The sequence below is a fragment of the Neopsephotus bourkii genome, unplaced genomic scaffold (assembly GCF_033783945.1).
Source record: "Neopsephotus bourkii isolate Nb327-2 ecotype Australia unplaced genomic scaffold, CSIRO-AGI_Nbou_v1 NB_1767, whole genome shotgun sequence".
NCBI classification, from domain to species: Eukaryota; Metazoa; Chordata; class Aves; order Psittaciformes; family Psittacidae; genus Neopsephotus; species Neopsephotus bourkii.
This window is the reverse complement of record NW_026902241.1, coordinates 782,962-800,586: the sequence shown is the minus strand read 5'-3', so window position 1 is coordinate 800,586 and position 17,625 is coordinate 782,962. Positions and strand designations below refer to the sequence as shown.

Below are 17,625 nucleotides of genomic sequence, written 5' to 3'. Positions count from 1 at the left end.
CTAGAGACGTCCTACTGGGCTAGACAGGTCTTTTTTCTGACCCAATACAGCTTACACACAAGCCCGCAGCACTTAAGTACATTTCAAGTGCTAAGAACAGCCAACACAAAATCAAAAGCAAAACCAACCAAGAAAAACATACCAAACCCATACACACAAAACCCAGCCCTGCCACCTGGTGATCATTCTCTTAGACTTGTTACTTAGCTTGCTTCCAATATCCCTCCAAGTTGATGTTTCTTGTTATCTGCTTCTATATTGCCTAGAATTACACATTAGCTTTCCATAACAGATATCAAGAATAAAGTAAATACTTGTCCTTTCTTATTTCCCACTCTAACAGGACTTGTAGACTTTCAGATGCAAAAGGAAGCCAAGGAGGGAAGTATGGGATTGAAAAAAGCCACCCAACCTAACACCCCAATGTTATGAGCTTCTGTCTCCCATTCTGTGTCATCTGCAAAACATGTTGATTTCTAACAGCAAATGCAGAAAAAAAGCCACTCCTAAACATTTCACTTTTTAAGAACAAGATTGCTTCCACAACAACCTCCACAGTGAGCTAAACAAACAAAGTTTTAACAACAAAGCAGTTTTATGATCAATATTAAATGAAGAAGAAAAGGAAAAGGGTGTGTTTAAGAGCAAAATGGTAAATCTGTGCTATAAAGAGGCAAGTACAAGTTTTCCTTGGTCATTTAAGCATTCTTTAATGTTCACAAGAACATCAAGACAGGACAACAAAAGCTTGAGCCCCAGCACTGAGTAGCCTCACAAATTCCACAACTACCATGTGGCATTCCTGCTAATATCAACAACTCTTATCTTGGATGAGCTCAGCAATATGAAAACACTAATTCTTCATTCCTAATTTAAACACTTCCACCCAGTTCACCCCGAAGAAATTTTGGAGAGGAATGAAAGAGAAAGAGGGACAAGACTGAAAACCTTGCCTTTTCTTCCTGGTGCTCGTGGCCTCGAGAAAGGCTCTGCAGCTCCTATCCAGCTCCCATCAGCAGGCATTGACAGAGGACGAGGTTTTCCTGAAGGCAACATAGAAGGTTATGAGGAATTACATAAGCTTAGGAAACCAAGCTTTAAAATTGTACTTTTCACAATTAAGCAAAGGGAGAGATACAACAACAAAGAGTTAAAATTGCAAGGGAAAAGAAAAAGAAAAACAAAAAAAAAGTCAGGATACTTCCAGTGTTGAAATACAAGAAAGCAACATGATGAGACTGAACAACCGTACTCTTGCTCATTTACTGCAACAGTGAACATAATAACCAAAAGTTACATTCAAAATACATATGGAAATGACCATCTGGAGCAGCAGATCCCAGCTGAATGACATTCATTAAAAAAATAACAGCATCTAAGTGAAATTATTTCAGATGTTTCATTATTTCATTCACAATTTGCACAGACTGCCCTTAACATCCATGAAGCCTAACACACAGTTTTCTAAAACTATTCCAAACTGACCAAAGTGTTTATAACAGCAATGACAAGAGAGGAATGAACTCACCATAGGATTGTGTTTTTTCTCTCATCTTGGCGGGTAGAATATTTGCTTCAATGGGATACACAGGCAACTGATTTGAATCAGCAATAGTAAACCTTCGTCTTCGACTCTCCTGATCCAGAAAAGAATTGGGGGACTCAGCACCCTTGGACCCAGGTAGTGGCTGACTGGGTTTGTTGCCTCCTCCATATACAAAACTCCCTTTTTCATCTCTGAAAGGACATTTCACTTCGGTTAGTAGCTTAAAAGAGTTTCATGCTACAGACACAAATGAGTTTGGAAGATATGTCTAGCACCTAGTCATGCTCCTGACAACTGGTATTGTGCTGCAAACAAGCTGAAAAAAAAAAATAACCCATCAGGTGATAGATAATTTCATTATAAACACATTTACCAAGGAGAAAAGAAAGCTCTCCCCCATGCTAACTCACTTTTAATGACCCAGTAATTTAACACACAAAGAAGCTTCAAGGTACCACCCCTGAAAAAGCTTTGAGAAATAAGATCTTTCTGCCCTGAAAGTACTAAAGCTCCCAATTTGCTGCCTGTTCAGTATACAGTTGCAACAGAAGAGTGCATACATAGACTTACTCATCTCTGTGTAATGGCAACACTTATTGCCTCCCCTGAGGGACTCTGCTTTTCAGTCATTGTAAGAGGCCAATAACTGCCACTGAATATTTATCACCTCCTCTCTTCATCCAAAAGTGAGACCCCCTCTAGAGTTTCAGTAATAAATTCATAGTGTATGTACACTGTGCCTGTATTTCAAGCAATTTCTGCAGGAACTCCTTTCCCAGCGCAATTCCACATTCCAAAGGCCAAGAACAGCCAATTTTAGAACCAGTACTTCCGAGCACTTTTGGAAAAAAACCTGCCCTCCAAATTAGGATTTGCTTCAGATTTTTCCCCCCTTCTCTGCGCATGCTACAGTCTTACTGCTTAAAGCAATCACCAGCCAAGTCAGGCATAAAAATACACAGCTGACTGTCTAAGCACATGCATGCCCTGCTATTCACTACAGCCCCCTTGGCACTCCAGCTCTCCATCAATAACAATGCTAGAGCTCAGTGAAAAAGAAGGAGCTATTTATGGAGATTCAGGGACTGAAAATTGCATAGAAGTGTTACATCACAACCATACGTACTATGAGAGCTCTCCTACAACACCACCATGTGGAGACTGTGCCACAAGGAGGGAAAACCAGCCAATGCTCTATGTATTCGCAGTGTGAACCAGAGAAGTACCATGCAAGGAATGGAAGAGAACAGAAGAGGAAAATGGCAGGGAAAATGGTGAGAAACTGCCACAGAGTGTCAAGAGAAGAGCAACACATGCAAAGGTGAAATTAAATAGCCAAACAGAAGACCGAAGATCTGCCCTTTCTCCTCTTTGCTGCCACAGCTTCCCCACATTTGCTTTTTTTAAAAGCCTAAGAAGCCTCCACCTTTCCACACACCATCCAGGACAAGTTTTACCTTGCATTTCTACTTTTTGTCTTGTCGACAGCTATTCAGGTCTAAAGGCATCTAAAATTACATTTAATTTTGTGACTTCTTTAATTCACCAATACACTTGAAATATAATAATACGAAGAAGACCAAGATATGCTCAACTCAGCTGCTGAAGTTATATGCTTGATTTTATGCCAAGACTTTGGTTGGTTGGTTTTGTTAGTTTAAGAACTGAGCACGCATAAACTTGGAAAACAGGGAGACAGCAGGTCAAGGTGGGTTCAACTTCAGCAAGGAGACCCTACCCTGGAGAACCCCTCAGTGCCAGCACTGCCTCAAAGACTACAGTAATACAACCTCTGACACTGTACCTACCAGGCCTTAAATGACAGGAGGCAAGCTCTCCTTTCATAAGAGTCCTGAAGTAAAGGGTCATAGTTTCTGTGTTGGGCTATCTACATGTAACTTAAAATGTCAGGCACAGCCCAGGAAGCAAGAGAGAGACAAAACGCTTTTGTTCATCACCTTTCCATGTCAGCTGCAGGGTTCTGGCATGATTCAACAAGGACTTGAGAACAAACAAAAGCTACCCATAGCATACACATGCCACACACCCCTCACCCTGCATTTTTGCCTTCTGTGTACACAGGTTTGTGTTTTTATAGCTTACACTGAAGGATAAAAACAAATAAAAGCTGAATGAACTGACCCTCACTTCCCTTCAGTGGGAACATTCCTGGTTTATACAGCTTGCAAGTTTAACAATTTAAAACTTTTCTCTCCTAACTCCCAGAACAGTTACTTAACTTGCTTAAAAAAAAAAAACAAAAAAAAAAACCCAAACAACCAAACACACACCACAGTGGAAAAAGTTACAGACAAAAATGACTTCTTGCTATGTGCAATTGGATTTAAACAAAACAAAAACATAACCCCACAACCAGGGATGACATCCATTCATGATTTGGGAACAACTCTGATCCACATGGCACACGATCTTCTAATAATAAAATCTATTACAATCCTGGTAGTTTACGCATTTAAACACTTAGATGTCTGGGAGATCTGCAGTTTCCTCAAGCTCATTTGCACAGAACTCTAGCAGCAAGCCAGCTCAGAAACTAGTGTAATAAAGGAGTTTTTGGTCAGTGGTACATGTTTATTTGCATACCGAGGAGAATATGGAACAGCTGGTGGAGGTGGTATGTACAGATCCAAAATGGCTGGCTTCTCTTTTTTCAGTGAGGTATCCACGGTGCTTTCTGGTGACTGGGTTGAAGGACTCGTGATCGGCAGAGGGCTGGTCTGAAATGTGAGACAGCTGTCAAACATCTGAGCACTGATTTATCATTCTCAAAGAAAAGTCAATAATCAATAGTACCATTTTATCTCCTAGTCAACTACTGTTCCTATGCTTAAGAAGTGCATTAAAAACTCTTAGCATTTACATTTTCCTCCACCCTCAGTTCTGGCTAGCTTTGCAGTTCCTCCTACAGAAATCCTATCATGGATAATGCATTGCTCAAGAGTATTTTGCTCTTTCCAGTCTTATTTTTCTTGTAAATTCCATAGACAGAAAAAGCAACAAAGACAAAATTCCATCTTGTATTTTTAGATTCATTAAAAGAATGCAATTTGCTAAACACAGATATGATCCACAACACTTACAAAGCCAACTCACACTACTCTTATTCCAAACAGTCCTAATAACTGGGGCACAGGCAGGAACATGGTAAATTTCACCACAATTTTCATCAAGGGATATAACCAGGGTAAGGGAGGCAAAGTAAAAATATATTCAGTATTGCTCATATGCACACGTTTGCCATTTTGCTATTCGTAGCTCACTTCTATGTCCCCAGCATCTTGACAGGCTCTTGTCTGCTTCTAGGAGAGAAAAGTTTTGAAGGACCCTTTCACCTCTGTTAGGCAAGAGAACTACTCACCCCTTTTTTTCAAGGAGCTGCCCAGTATTCCACTCTAGCCACTCACTTAATGGCACCCCTGCACAAGCATCTGCCTTTTACTGATCAGTACATTGGAGTCCAGAACTGTCAACAGACTTCACCAATCACTCATTCCCCTAAGGAAATGCTGCTGGGCACAGCCTATATCCCAGTGCACCTCAGCTCTCCACACAGGTAACACAGTCATTGCTTTGGGTAACCCTTGAAAACTCACAAGGTGGTGCTTTCTTAGCTTTGGCTCTGATTAAATGACAGACAATCACACAAACACAAGACACAGGCATTGGTGAAAGGAAGGATGAAAAAGGAGTCAAGTGAGCATTTTCTACCCAGTCTGAGAGAAATCTGCCTGCATCAACACTTGTGATAGCCACTGGCATTTCACAGGTTGAGAAAATTATCCTCTCAGCGGTAGGGAGACCTTTGTCAGAAGACAAGTAGGAATCAGAACTCTCCCTGGTTTTCTTCAGGTAATCAGTTTAGATTCAATTAGGTCATTTCCTTCTGTAAGCATTAAGCTCTAAGCTTCCTAATACAACAAGCCAGTCCTCGGCATGGTTAAGAGTTATTAATGTCACTTTCTCTGCCTGTTCATTACTCAATCTGAGAATTGCCTAACAAGCAAATCTTATTTAAACAAGTAGTTTAACTTCTTGAAAAACACTTTCCCACCCTTCACCAGACTAAAAAGAGGACGAATATATAGAATAATCTAAGTTATTTCAGCAAAAACATTAACTCTGCTAAACAGATGAAGCATTTATTACTCCATACTGATGAATTCCATATTTATCACCGGCTTCAACAGTTTTGCCTCATAGAAGTTCTGCCAGTGGCTCAGATTGATTAAAATATTCAACACACCTAGTTGCTTTGTGTATCAAGAAGGCATTATCTGGGTTTAAAAAACAAATATAAAGAGAAGGGAGGAGGCAAGAACATTCTCCCTTTTATCTAAGGGCCAGAAGAGGACAGCCATTTCACCTAACCTTCCTTGACCTATAGTTAAACATGTGTACCTGGGAACATTTCTAGTTTTTTTTCAAGCTGCAATCAAGGCATTCCTATCCCAGTATCAGAGCTGAGCCATCAGCCTCTCACCTGCACCAAGGGTGGTTTCCAACGCAGGTTCTTTAATGGAGCAGGAGTGAAATGGAAAGAGCCAGTAGGACGTTTCTTAAGCAGCAGCCTAACTCCAGCAGGATTCTCTCGCAACTTTGCCACCAGATTTTTTAGTTGCCATCCAACCTGGAAAAGAATAAAAGCCATGTTCTGTTTTGTATTGCTTTTCTGAAGGCTAATAACCCCAAATCTCCCAAGTCAAACTATTCTAAATATGAACTTAAAGAGAGAAACATCAAAAAAAGCCACAATGAAAAAATAATTGGAAAGCTCCTTTTTTTTTTCCAAAGGTTGTTCTTTCGTTTGTCTCAAAGGGAGACCTCTGCTTAAGCTGTAAATTAAACACTGAGATATCAAGCAATGCTCTTTATATCTCAGTTCCAGTCATAGAAGGATGCATGGATGTGCTCAGATTGAGTAACACAGGCAATCACAGTGAACTGTCACATTTCTTTCTCACATTGAAAGGCATTCGTTACCTTTGCTAAGTAAAAACATAATCATTTTATATAAGTTCCCAGATACAAATAATTTGACAAAACCTTGAGTTTTTTTAAAGCTGTTTTTATCTGCATTTCAGTAGATTGTAATAGTGTATTTTAAAACAGGCCTTAAATACAACATGATTTATTTTATTATGATGCACACATCATTTAAACATGAAATATGGCACATTTATTTTAGCAAAATATTGCAAAGAATAAAATCTGTCTTGAAAACAGAGTGTTAAAAAGCCTCAAAGATTTCAATAGGAAAACAGCAGCACCACCTCCTAACCCCATCCATTCAGAACCTGTAGGGAGCAAGCTTTCCAGAGCAAGAATAAGGGAAGGTTGGTAAGGCTGTTACTAACCACAGTTTGCCGATTAACCTGGATCACTTCATCACCAGCATGAATCTTCTGAGATCGATCAGCAGGGGACTACAGAGGAAAACAAGAAATGTTGCTTCAGCAGGTTTTTCTCCCCTCCTATAACACCCCGCACCAAGCAAAGTGAAAGGTTGTATCAGTAATGAAGATCACACATTAGATCTGTTGATAACTTAAGAATTGCAAATGAATTCAACTTATGATTTATTTTTTTATATTGAGAAAGCTACAGGGAAAGGGAGAAGGCATAGCCTATATCTGCCACAGGCTAAATTGCACGTAAGTCATGGGACTTTCTCCACTGTCCTTCTGTCTCCAGTTTGTACTGTAGTTTGAGACAGCAGTGGGAGAGGACAGAAGACTTCTGTCCTAACACAGCAGCTACCTTAAATTTTAGCTTTCAAATAAATGTATACTGATTAAAAAAAAAAAATACAGTAAGACTTTGAATGTACAAAGGACCAAAATCCTCCAAGACACAAAATAGATCCATTACACTTTCCCTTTTTGTTCCCCAATGTAAATAAGAGCTACCACGATTAATGTGAAGTTACCTGTCTGCATCAAGGTCAACAGATAAAAATATATGCTTGCACACATAAAATGTGCATAGATACATCTTTTAAAAACACCTATCTAGTGATAATAATACATCTTAAAATATAATTTTCTATGAATAAAAACCAAGCTCTAGGGAATCATTAGTTAGAAACAGCTAAATGTGTCGATACAACACACCAACTCTGATCAGCCTTGATTAACACCCAAAGCGCACAGGCATACTACCTGGGTATATTGTACCCTGGTCAGAGGACAAGTTCTCCTCCCATTTCCCCCACCCCATGAGTAACCACATGGCAGCAGGCCATCTTTTCCTAGTGGTTCCTGCACTAGGCACTTGGGTTATGTACTTCCTTCTCCTTGTCATCATACCTTCAGAGCTCAAGTAACATTTTTATAGAAGGAACTTTGGAATAAACAGTGCAACTAGAGAAGTAAACATGGGGAAATTTGTGGGAGGCTCCAGCTATCAGGAGTAACCCCATTTCTTCATTGTCTTCTTGCGTCCTCTGACAGGAAATGCCTCTGTGGACGGTTGCATATATACGAGTCAACCAAGATAATGAAAAAATGCTAGGCCAAAGTCAAGCTCGTGAAAAACAAAGCTCATTTCAAGCTGTCCTTTGGGTGATCAACAGCTTGTCTGGGGAGGTTGGGGGACCCTTACACAGAGGACTCCTAGAACAAGCACCAGCTAGCATAGCAGACGCTGCAATCGCATTGTGAGAATAGAGGAAAAAGCAAAGTTTACGTCTAGGGCAATGTGACACAGGAAGTTACAAGTAGAACAGCACAACTCAGAAATCCTGCTGGCTGATTGGTATTAAATGCATGGACTTTCCCAGTCCTTCCAATGTACACTACTGTTAATTTTGGGGTGCAGTTCCACTGCATTCCAGCACACTGGCCCCTGGTGATTGCTACTAAAATACCATTCCAAACCTAGCAAGAAAATTGAACTAAGACCCAGCCTGGCACATCTAAATAATTGCATGCCACCAGAAGGACATGAGTTGCCTGCAGATCTCAGTCCCTTGTCAAATTTTTTGCCTCAAAGTAATGAGCTGCCCTAAAGGAAGAACCAGGGCTGATAAGAAAGCAGATATTTAGGTCAACATTCAAAGCTATAGAAGCAGTACAGCCCAACTCCTGGCCTCCAAAATGAGATCTATATGCACAGGCAGCTTGTCAGCAGTCAATACTACATTCATTCATCTTATTCAGATGTTGAAATTGCTGTCAAAGTGGACTTTGCTGCAGATCCTATACAGTTATGCAAGGGCAATAACACAAAAGCTGGAAAAGCTTTCCATTTTCACTCTAAACTGCAAGCACAGACTTCCACTCACTCACTTCACTCACCTGGCAGGGGTACAATCAGAACCACTGGTTCTTTCATAATCAGAAAATAAAAGGAAATAAAAGAAAAAAAAAGAAAAACAAAGGCACTGCTGCAAAAGCCAAGATCCCTCACTCTTGTTTCTTTCAGCCAATGCTCCTGTAGAGTGGCATGTCTGACAACACCACAGCATCACCCACCAGTCTCAGCTGCTAGCCAGAGGTCCACTGCAATGACTGCCCAGAAACCTTTAATAAAGTCTCAGCTACAGAGAACTCCCAGTGTAAGAACAAAATAAGCAGCCATCTGCCTCAGTCATTTCCTTCCAGCAGACCAATTAAAGTCTTACTTTCTCTTGGTCTTTTTATTCTGCAAGGTAATTTTGTCACTGGACAGCTCGTTGATTTCATTACTCATTACTGAATTAAGCACACTGCCACCTAAATGTTCCCATTAGGGGAGACTGCTTTTGCCAGCAGCGAGAAAACACATTCAAGGCTTTGTTAAGCACGATACCATAAGCACTCAGAACAGCAGATAGAGTAACTTATTAAAGCAATTACTTTCATGCCAAGTATTTGAACTAACTCATGTACTTGTAGAAACTGGTTTAATTAGACTAACAGCGAAACACACAGACACAAATATTTACAAACCGTGGATAAACAAAATGATGCATCACAGGGTATTTAAAGCAGCAATATCATGAAAGTCATATGTAAAACAGGAAAAAGTAGTAAAAAAACCTCACTCAAAGATACTGTCAGATAGCCTGAGTTAATCTACATTTACTTCACTTACGTTTTCTGTAGTTCCAGTAATTACATGTAATCCATCATAAGTTGATTTGATGTACATTCCCTAAATGTAAGTAGAAAATGAAAAATAAGTTTAAGGGCAAACAACCAACATTAACTTATCTGATTAAACAACTGTTGGCAATAGACTCAAAACATTATTAAGATGACAATTCACATATTTTCCCTAGAAAAGTGTGTGGTCTAATATTACAACATTCTAAACCTCTTCACAGATCACTTTTACCGTAATTAATTATAATAGAATAGAGTGACTTCAAACACCTAATGTGTAGAAGGCAACATGGAAACATCATCTGGTTCATAATACCAAACACTGTTGGGTTTGCTGCCTTGTCTGCCTTTTGCCTTGAAAAAACTTTATTTCCTTATTGCCCAAACTGCACTAGAGAATTACAGGTTTTCCTAGATGGCCACTAGCTCTCTCTATATGAGGCACACTTACACAGCTGGCCTACAAATATTGCCTACATGTTCTTTTACAATTTCCCTTGGCAAGTCAATATACAGACGGCCTTGTCACCACAGCACTGATATCAGCAAGAAGAGCTCCGGCAGAACTAAGTGTCTGTGGCTCTAAATGTTAAAGCTGAGTGTGAAAGCAAGGACAAATTCAGATGAAGTGGGTGTTGAGCTTATGAACACCAAATGAAAAAAAATTCACCAACAGGCTATTACTAATTATCTAGCTTTCCCTGCAAGAGGTGACCAGTACATTCATGAACAAGTAAGTTTCTACTTCTGTCTACGTGTGTTGTTAGAAGCACTCACTGAGCTGTACAGAACTGGATGTTATTCAGGAGTTGTAGGCAGCTTATCTGCCTGAAGTTACCACACTTTTGCTTAGAAGGAAAAATACAAGATGGTTTGCGGTTTTTGCCCCTTCCTCTCCAGACAATTCCCTTCCATGTTTGCAAGTTAGTATCCCATTGTGCGCACCTACCTCCTCAATTCTTAGTCCAAGATAGGATGACTCTGCTTCACTGTAGTTTGTGCATTAACAAAGAGGTCCCTATAATTTCAAGAATGCATGACTGATATAGTCTAATTCAGTGGCCTAGGTAAAACTGTATAGCAGAGTAACACTGTAAAGCTTCCTATAAAAGCGTTCATCTCTTCTGCCTTCGGGGCTGGGGTGGAGGGAATACAAATGTACTTAAGAATTTAAATTCCCTCCAACTCATTCTAACATGTCTGTTCCCCAGCCAGAAAATTCACCAAGATTTCAAAGTCAGTTTCTCATACCCAGCACTCAGCTAAGCAACATCCATTGACTGATCAAGATTCAGTAATGTTACACAGCCACTGAACTTTTAAAAGGATTTCTCATGCTCCTGCTAGCCTGAAAAATCCTCATATCATTCTCAATCTTGCAATAAACAAACATAAACTGTGCCTATAAAAGCATAAACGTAATGTCTCATCACCTTCTCCATCCTCCAACCCTGCTATAAAAACAGCTGGTAAGGCAATCTGCAAAAATAAAACTACTAATTTCTCAAGCACCAGTAAATTCCCCAGTATCCTGGTGAAGGTACAAATCTGAAGCAATTTAGCATGAAAAAATACTTGGCATGAAACTTATTAATGGGTATACCCATCTCTGGCAGCCACTAGAGCACACTACCTGACAATTAACCTTCAGAGTTCCTCACCATGTCTCTTTCTGTTTCCCATAGGATATTACTGTTTTGAAATATCTTGCTATACACCCATACACAGTGATCATAAGAATACCTATTAAGCACCGGGATCATCAGGACATTCCAGGATTGGTTCTTACCAGGCCTTCCCCAGGTTTAATATTAGTTAAATGAACCTCCTCAAGACACGCACACTGGCTCATCAATGGATCTGTAGTTGATCGGATAGCTTTATCACAAATGCCGTTTAAAGTCTTGGCCTACAATGAGGACATACAGAAACAGTTACAAAATTTCTCTCCTGGCTTCTTCCTCTTTCAGTTTTCAAAAAGAGAAAGGAAATGAGTTCTGGAACTTGGTCGACTAATAAGTCATAGCTAAGAATCATCCAAATAGAAAATTCATTTGTACAGATATATTTTACAGCATGTTTATCTTTTTACTGTAACATAGTACAACCAAACCATTTCCACTGGTGCCACCTCATCACTGCTAACAGATGCCAACACATCTTCAGTTTAAAAAAAAAAAAAAAAAGAAAAGAAAATATACAAACAATAGCAAAAAATTGCATTTGGAGTTTGCTTGCTTTAACCAAAATATAACCCATTAAAATGCTGAAACATTTTAATGAATCTTTGTGGGAACAATTTACAGGTTTTCATTCTGTTGTTTGTTTCTGCTATGAGAATAAAATTGGCCATGTGTCAGAAAAAGTGAGGTACTGGCCACCAACTTAAATGCACAAAGTTTTACAGTACAAGGCAGGACATCCAGCACTTAAGCCTTTCAGCATTACTTCTCTCCACCATGCCTCTGAACTGACCTCTTGTGGAATGCTTACGCAGGCAAGGTTCATATTTCCTTTTGACCAAAACATAACTGAACCTGAGCCAACATTGTAATGAAAGGCAAATTCTGACCTTGTATGTGTGTCAGTAAAGTCAGAGGCAGAACAGCTTTGTCTTGTACAACTTGTAACTAGCAGAATGGCTAATTAATTAAAAAAAAATCATAGCCCAAAAATCTGGGTTTTCCCTACACTCCGAAATTTCCTTAATGCCCCACAGTGTTGTCTGGGTTAACTGAAACAATTTTGAAACTTAAAGTAGGTTACAACAGCTTAAAGGAGAGGGGAAAGAGTATTAGCACACAGTACAACAGTTAGTTATACACAATTTGGAAACCAGCAGGGTAAGCCATCTTTCACAGGGGCTTTGAATCCTCCAGAGTAGACATATAACTACAGGACAGGGGGAGCTGCCTCGCAGGAAGACATTGGTTTGGATTACAATGGCCCCTGGAAACAATAGTTCCAACGTTTTTTCTTTTGTTTTACATCAGATTTATAGAGCAGCAATAAAATAAATCAAAACAATGCCGAAGTGTGAATGCGAGGAACTGCTCAAACAAGGGAACTTCAAACAACAATACCTACTTCCAGAGTGGGTGTGCACAAATGGAAAAAGAAAGATGCAAAAAAACTCTTTTACGTGGTTTCATTATTTATGGACATAATTATTTTTAGTTATTGTGCTACTAAATTCCTAAGCATCTATGAGCTAGCGGAAGGCCTTATCAAAGAGCACAGCCTGGTTCATGTCAAAAGCAGGAAGCGATGATTAACTGTTACAAAATATAAAAAGCATTCCATTACGCTCCTCCTTTGGTCACAAGGCTGTTTCAAACAACCCTGAAAACTCTAACTCAAGCACAGTCAGAGACACAACCTTAGTTCTGTGGCAGGGCACTTATTTTTGTGAAGAAGTTTAATAAGCCGTAGTGCATTTAGGGCTTTCATAAGCAGACACATCACAGGCATACTTGGTTTGTTTGGGCCACTATTATTTTATAGTACTACCCCTCACAAGAAAATCTGAAGTCTAAATTATCTTAAAACATATAGATTTATATTAAAATAGCTCTGCAATGAAACTTTAATGAATACTTTACTCTGTGCTATTACATACACTACCAGTCTGTTCAAACTTCATTAGTCTCCTCTAGAGCAAAGAATATTCACAAAATGGCCCATAACAATGTTTACTTCCATGATACATCTCTATGTGTGGGATTGGAAAGCTATTGTCAGTACAGAGCAGAAGCCACCAAAATGTGAACGCAGGCAGCTGAGTTTCAACAGAAACATGTACTTACTACAGTCTGAACTTTATCTTCCATGTCAGCCACAGTGCAGTCCTAAAAACAAAACAAGAACAAAAGGCCTACATTAACCAATAATCACGTAAACACATAATTTCTGGAAACTCTGCAAAACCGCCACTTTAACCTCTACCTGAAATAGAGTTATTCATGCTGCAAGGGATTAATCAGATTAATTTCACCCAGTAGGGCTCAAATGTACTGTTAAACAACTATTTTCTGGCCCTGGCAGAAAGCAATAATAAACCTTGAAAGCTAAGAGAACATGGGATTCAATTACAGCCAACAGACTTTTCCAGAAAAACAGAACCCTGCACAATAAAACTAGACTCTCAGGAGGCCGGGCACATGAGCTTGCCTAACTCTGATAAACACCAATTTAAGAGCTGCTGTGTCCCAGGCACCAAAACAGATCTAAAACATCTATTTTGTTAAAAATAGAAAAGTGATTTTTTAAAATATGCTATTGATGACATTCCTGAGAGCCAGAGGACTGCACAGAAAGCATTATTTACTCAGCACAGGTACTAGTCTTTGAAGTGAAACAACTTCATGTAGCAAGCTACAGAAGTCATAATTTTCTGCAGGAAGAGCTAGAGAATGTTAACAGATTCTCAGATTCATAAGTTAAAACAGCAAATAAATAATGAAACAAGCTCTACAGTAGCTCTAAGGAGAAAACCCCCAAACTCCAAGCATTTAAAGAAGCTTAAAATCCAAGATACTTGCCCTTGATATCTGTACTTTGGCTTGCATGGCAAGGTTTCGGTAGCAGGGGAGCTACAGGGTGGCTTCTGTGTGAAGCTACTAGAAGCCTGCCCTGTCTGATGGAGCCTAAATCACCTAAAGATTTTTCAGCTGTCTCTCCCTTTTCCACACCAGTGCATTCCTTCAGACCATTTTGAATGTATCTGCAGTGTCCCAGTACAAAATTGCATTGATTCTTCTCCCATTAATGTTTTTTCTCATATGCACCAATCCTGTACTTTACTATAGCTCATACCAAGTTGGCAGAGAAGTACTCTGACAGTTTTTCAAAGGCTAGGGTTGTATTTGCCAACTTCCATTCCCCTGCCATCAAAGGCTGATTTAACTGAAAGATTAGACACCTTTTTTAGTAATTTTATTAATACAGTTCAGCAATCTCCTATCTCACTTCCTGTAGCACTCTTGGGTGAACACCATCTGCTACTAGAAACACTTACTGCCGTACTTCACAATCTGCAAATCTGTAGCTGTAAATCACTGACTTTCTGCAAATGCACATGCAACACCTAAACAAGAAGGGCATTCAGCAGCAAGCCAAACTTGTGCTTCTTTGAACTTACACTGTACTATCCAGACACTGTCCTTTCACAATGATCCAACTGATAAAATTGGGTGTTATCATGGCTTGACAACTCACAGGATGTTTTTATCCTTTAACATCATCCCCTCAAAACTGGGAGAGAATCATCCATGTCACAGGACATGGTCCTTTGGAGTTCAAACAATATATAGCCACTAATGTACTATGACAAGTAGCACATTAGACTAATGACTACGAGAAAGTTGGGCTGGAGGTGAAGTGTGTACACAGTGCTTCACAGCCAAAGCAGAGGATTGCTGTCAGAACACTTTCAAAACCAAAATTACATAATTTGCCAAGATTGCCACAGTTGCTGTATGTCCTTTTAGCTGTTATCAATATAAGCACTCTTCACAGAGCTGATAAATGGAGTTTTGAAACAAAACTGTGGTCTTGCCCTAATGGTAGAAGAAGCCAGGCTAGCGGGGTTTGTATTGCAAAGGTGACAGCTCCTTCCATTACATGCACCATTTTCCGTTTGATGGATAAAACACTCTGTATAGGACAACACCTAGGGAGTCTGTTTTTCAACATGTTCAGAACTTGAAAATCTTTAAATGTAGATGAACTGTTTTGAAAACTAAACCTCTTCCCATTAAAGCTCAAGAAAGTGAGTAGCCTTTAAACCACAGTCACTTAAGACACAGCCAGCAATAGCAAAATTGGAAATTGAGTTGGGGGACAGCACACAACTTAAACTGATCTTCATGGATCTTTCAAGTAAGCTGTCCTTTCCAGATCTGCCTTCCAATTAGCACTCTGCACACAGTGAGAACATTACTTCCCTAAACACCCCCCTTCCTTCCCTTTTGGAAAGCAAAGTGGAAAAGAAGCCAGCTGACCTTCTGAACAGTAGTAGTGAGATCCAAGCAGAGCTGAATGATTCTGTTCTTCATTGATGAAAAGTCAGCAATACCCGTAAATGGGGTCCTGCAAGAGAAAATTCCCTTTAGATAAAAGGGACCTGTCTTCTCCCACCGTACCTTACCAGTGAGGAACAGCAAATGAGAGCAAACGTTACAGTTCTGACATCCATGCAAGTCTGAGGATACAGTTTTATAACATAAGTATTCCTGCATATTCCTGACTGCATAGTCCTGCTCCGTCCTTGCACCAAAATTGGTGAATGTCTGTAATGAGCAAGTTCAGAAAGCAAAACCAGAAGAAAAGGTCCATTTTCCAGACTACAGCTATCTCAGCTGCACACTCATGTCAGATCACACTGATTGTTGTAGAAATCACACTCGTGGGCCTGACAGTGAGTAGACTTCTAACTCCCACATCTGTGATTACTAAACTCAAGGCAGGGGGAGGATTTTCATATTGAGCCTCACTGCACCTCTGTGTGGAAATCTTGGAAAAGGATCATTATAGGCAGGGCAGCTTTAGAGCCTATAGAATCTCACCTCAGACCTTCCAGACAGCTGAAAGAGCTAGAAGGGGGGTTGAGAAGCAACCCCAAACATCTTGCTGACTGAGATGTGGAAGAAATTTAGGGCAAGCTACCAGCGACAGGGTGAGAGGAGAGGACCGAGTGAGAAGCACGCTGTTAACATCACTGCCTGGACACAGAACCAACTGCTAGGTGAAGGGCAGGGATACTGAAGGATAGAAGGGCTCCTTGCTGCTGGTCCCCATGCAGCTTTCCTCCTTCCTTCCTTCTTCTTGGGAAAGCTGGCAATGGTCTTGAGAATTTACATTCATCTGATATCATGGACAGCATCCCTGCCAGCAAGCAATGGCTCTAGTGCCTGTTTGCTTCCTCTGCAGCTGTCACAGAACAACTCTGGCTCTTGTCAGGGAAAACAAACCCCACACAAACACCGAATTGAACAAAGAAATAATTAAACAAAACACACATCCATCCCAATTCCTGTCCTACCCCCCCCAAAAAAAATATGGCAGAGGGCATCTGTCAAATCACAGAGATAAGGCCACAACTTGAACAGAATGCTAACAATTTTTTTACAAAAGAACCTGGCAATGACAAGTAATTTAGAAGGTAGTACTGGGGCAGGGTAAATCACATGTATGAAAAACTGACCTGAACAGGAAGGCTCCTTTTATGAATACCGGTTTGGGTACAATGTTACCAGTTTCATTGGTTTTAGTAAGACTAGAAGCACAAAAGTAGATACCCTAAATTAAATTTGTCCACTAGAGCCCTTCTGGCAACACCAAAGAAGGGGTGAGATCATAGAGTCACTGACTGGTTTGGGCTGGAAGGGACCTTAAACATCATCTAGTTCCAACCCCCCTGCCATGGACAGGGGCACCTTCCACTAGACCAGGTTGCTCAAAGCCGCATCCAACCTGGCCTTGAACACTTCCAGAGTTGAAACAGCCACAGCTTCTCTGGGCAGCATCTTTCAGTGTCTCACCACAACAGAAAGTCTGGAGTAGAAACATAAAGATGTCACCTCTAGCTCTCTCTATATAATATAACAGCATAACTGCATAAAGATCTTTATACCCAAGCATCCAGAAACTGCCCTACAAAAGGAGAAGCAAGTCATTATGTCAGTAAAAATATAAAGATTCTATTCTTACCTGTCCAACCATGTAAGCAAGGCTTTGGCAGCACCAATAAGCTCTACCACAGAAGTAAGGAATTCATTGGGGGGCTTGCGAGAGGTGTTTCCATCATAATTTGAGCTTTTCCTACGGCTGCTGATGTAATTTTGCAGATTGTTGGATGATGCTCGCAGTTTGAGAACCAGGTTCTTCATATTGTCTGTTTCAAGGCCATAGTTCTGCAAGGAATATTATTAAGCTTGATAAATCTCCTTATTGAGTCCTCCTGTTTATTATACT

At 40.1% G+C, this 17,625-nt stretch overlaps 1 protein-coding gene across 2 annotated transcripts in view; it reads right to left on the bottom strand.

The window, feature by feature from the left end:
• The window catches only part of CNKSR3 (CNKSR family member 3), a 56,652-nt gene that overhangs the window by 1,954 nt on the left and 37,073 nt on the right, over nucleotides 1-17,625 (bottom strand). Inside the window, exons 3-12 of one of the 2 annotated variants that reach the window (XM_061378684.1) lie at nucleotides 17,362-17,564; nucleotides 15,654-15,741; nucleotides 13,458-13,499; nucleotides 11,441-11,560; nucleotides 9,641-9,700; nucleotides 6,922-6,990; nucleotides 6,048-6,194; nucleotides 4,151-4,284; nucleotides 1,529-1,737; nucleotides 942-1,043 (exon numbers count right to left, since the gene is read on the bottom strand). In XM_061378684.1, the coding sequence (XP_061234668.1) occupies nucleotides 942-1,043; nucleotides 1,529-1,737; nucleotides 4,151-4,284; nucleotides 6,048-6,194; nucleotides 6,922-6,990; nucleotides 9,641-9,700; nucleotides 11,441-11,560; nucleotides 13,458-13,499; nucleotides 15,654-15,741; nucleotides 17,362-17,564 (1,174 nt within the window). Of the gene's footprint in view, nucleotides 1-612; nucleotides 1,044-1,528; nucleotides 1,738-4,150; nucleotides 4,285-6,047; nucleotides 6,195-6,921; nucleotides 6,991-9,640; nucleotides 9,701-11,440; nucleotides 11,561-13,457; nucleotides 13,500-15,653; nucleotides 15,742-17,361; nucleotides 17,565-17,625 lie in introns of those variants that run through there. The other variant, XM_061378683.1, reaches the window with a different exon arrangement.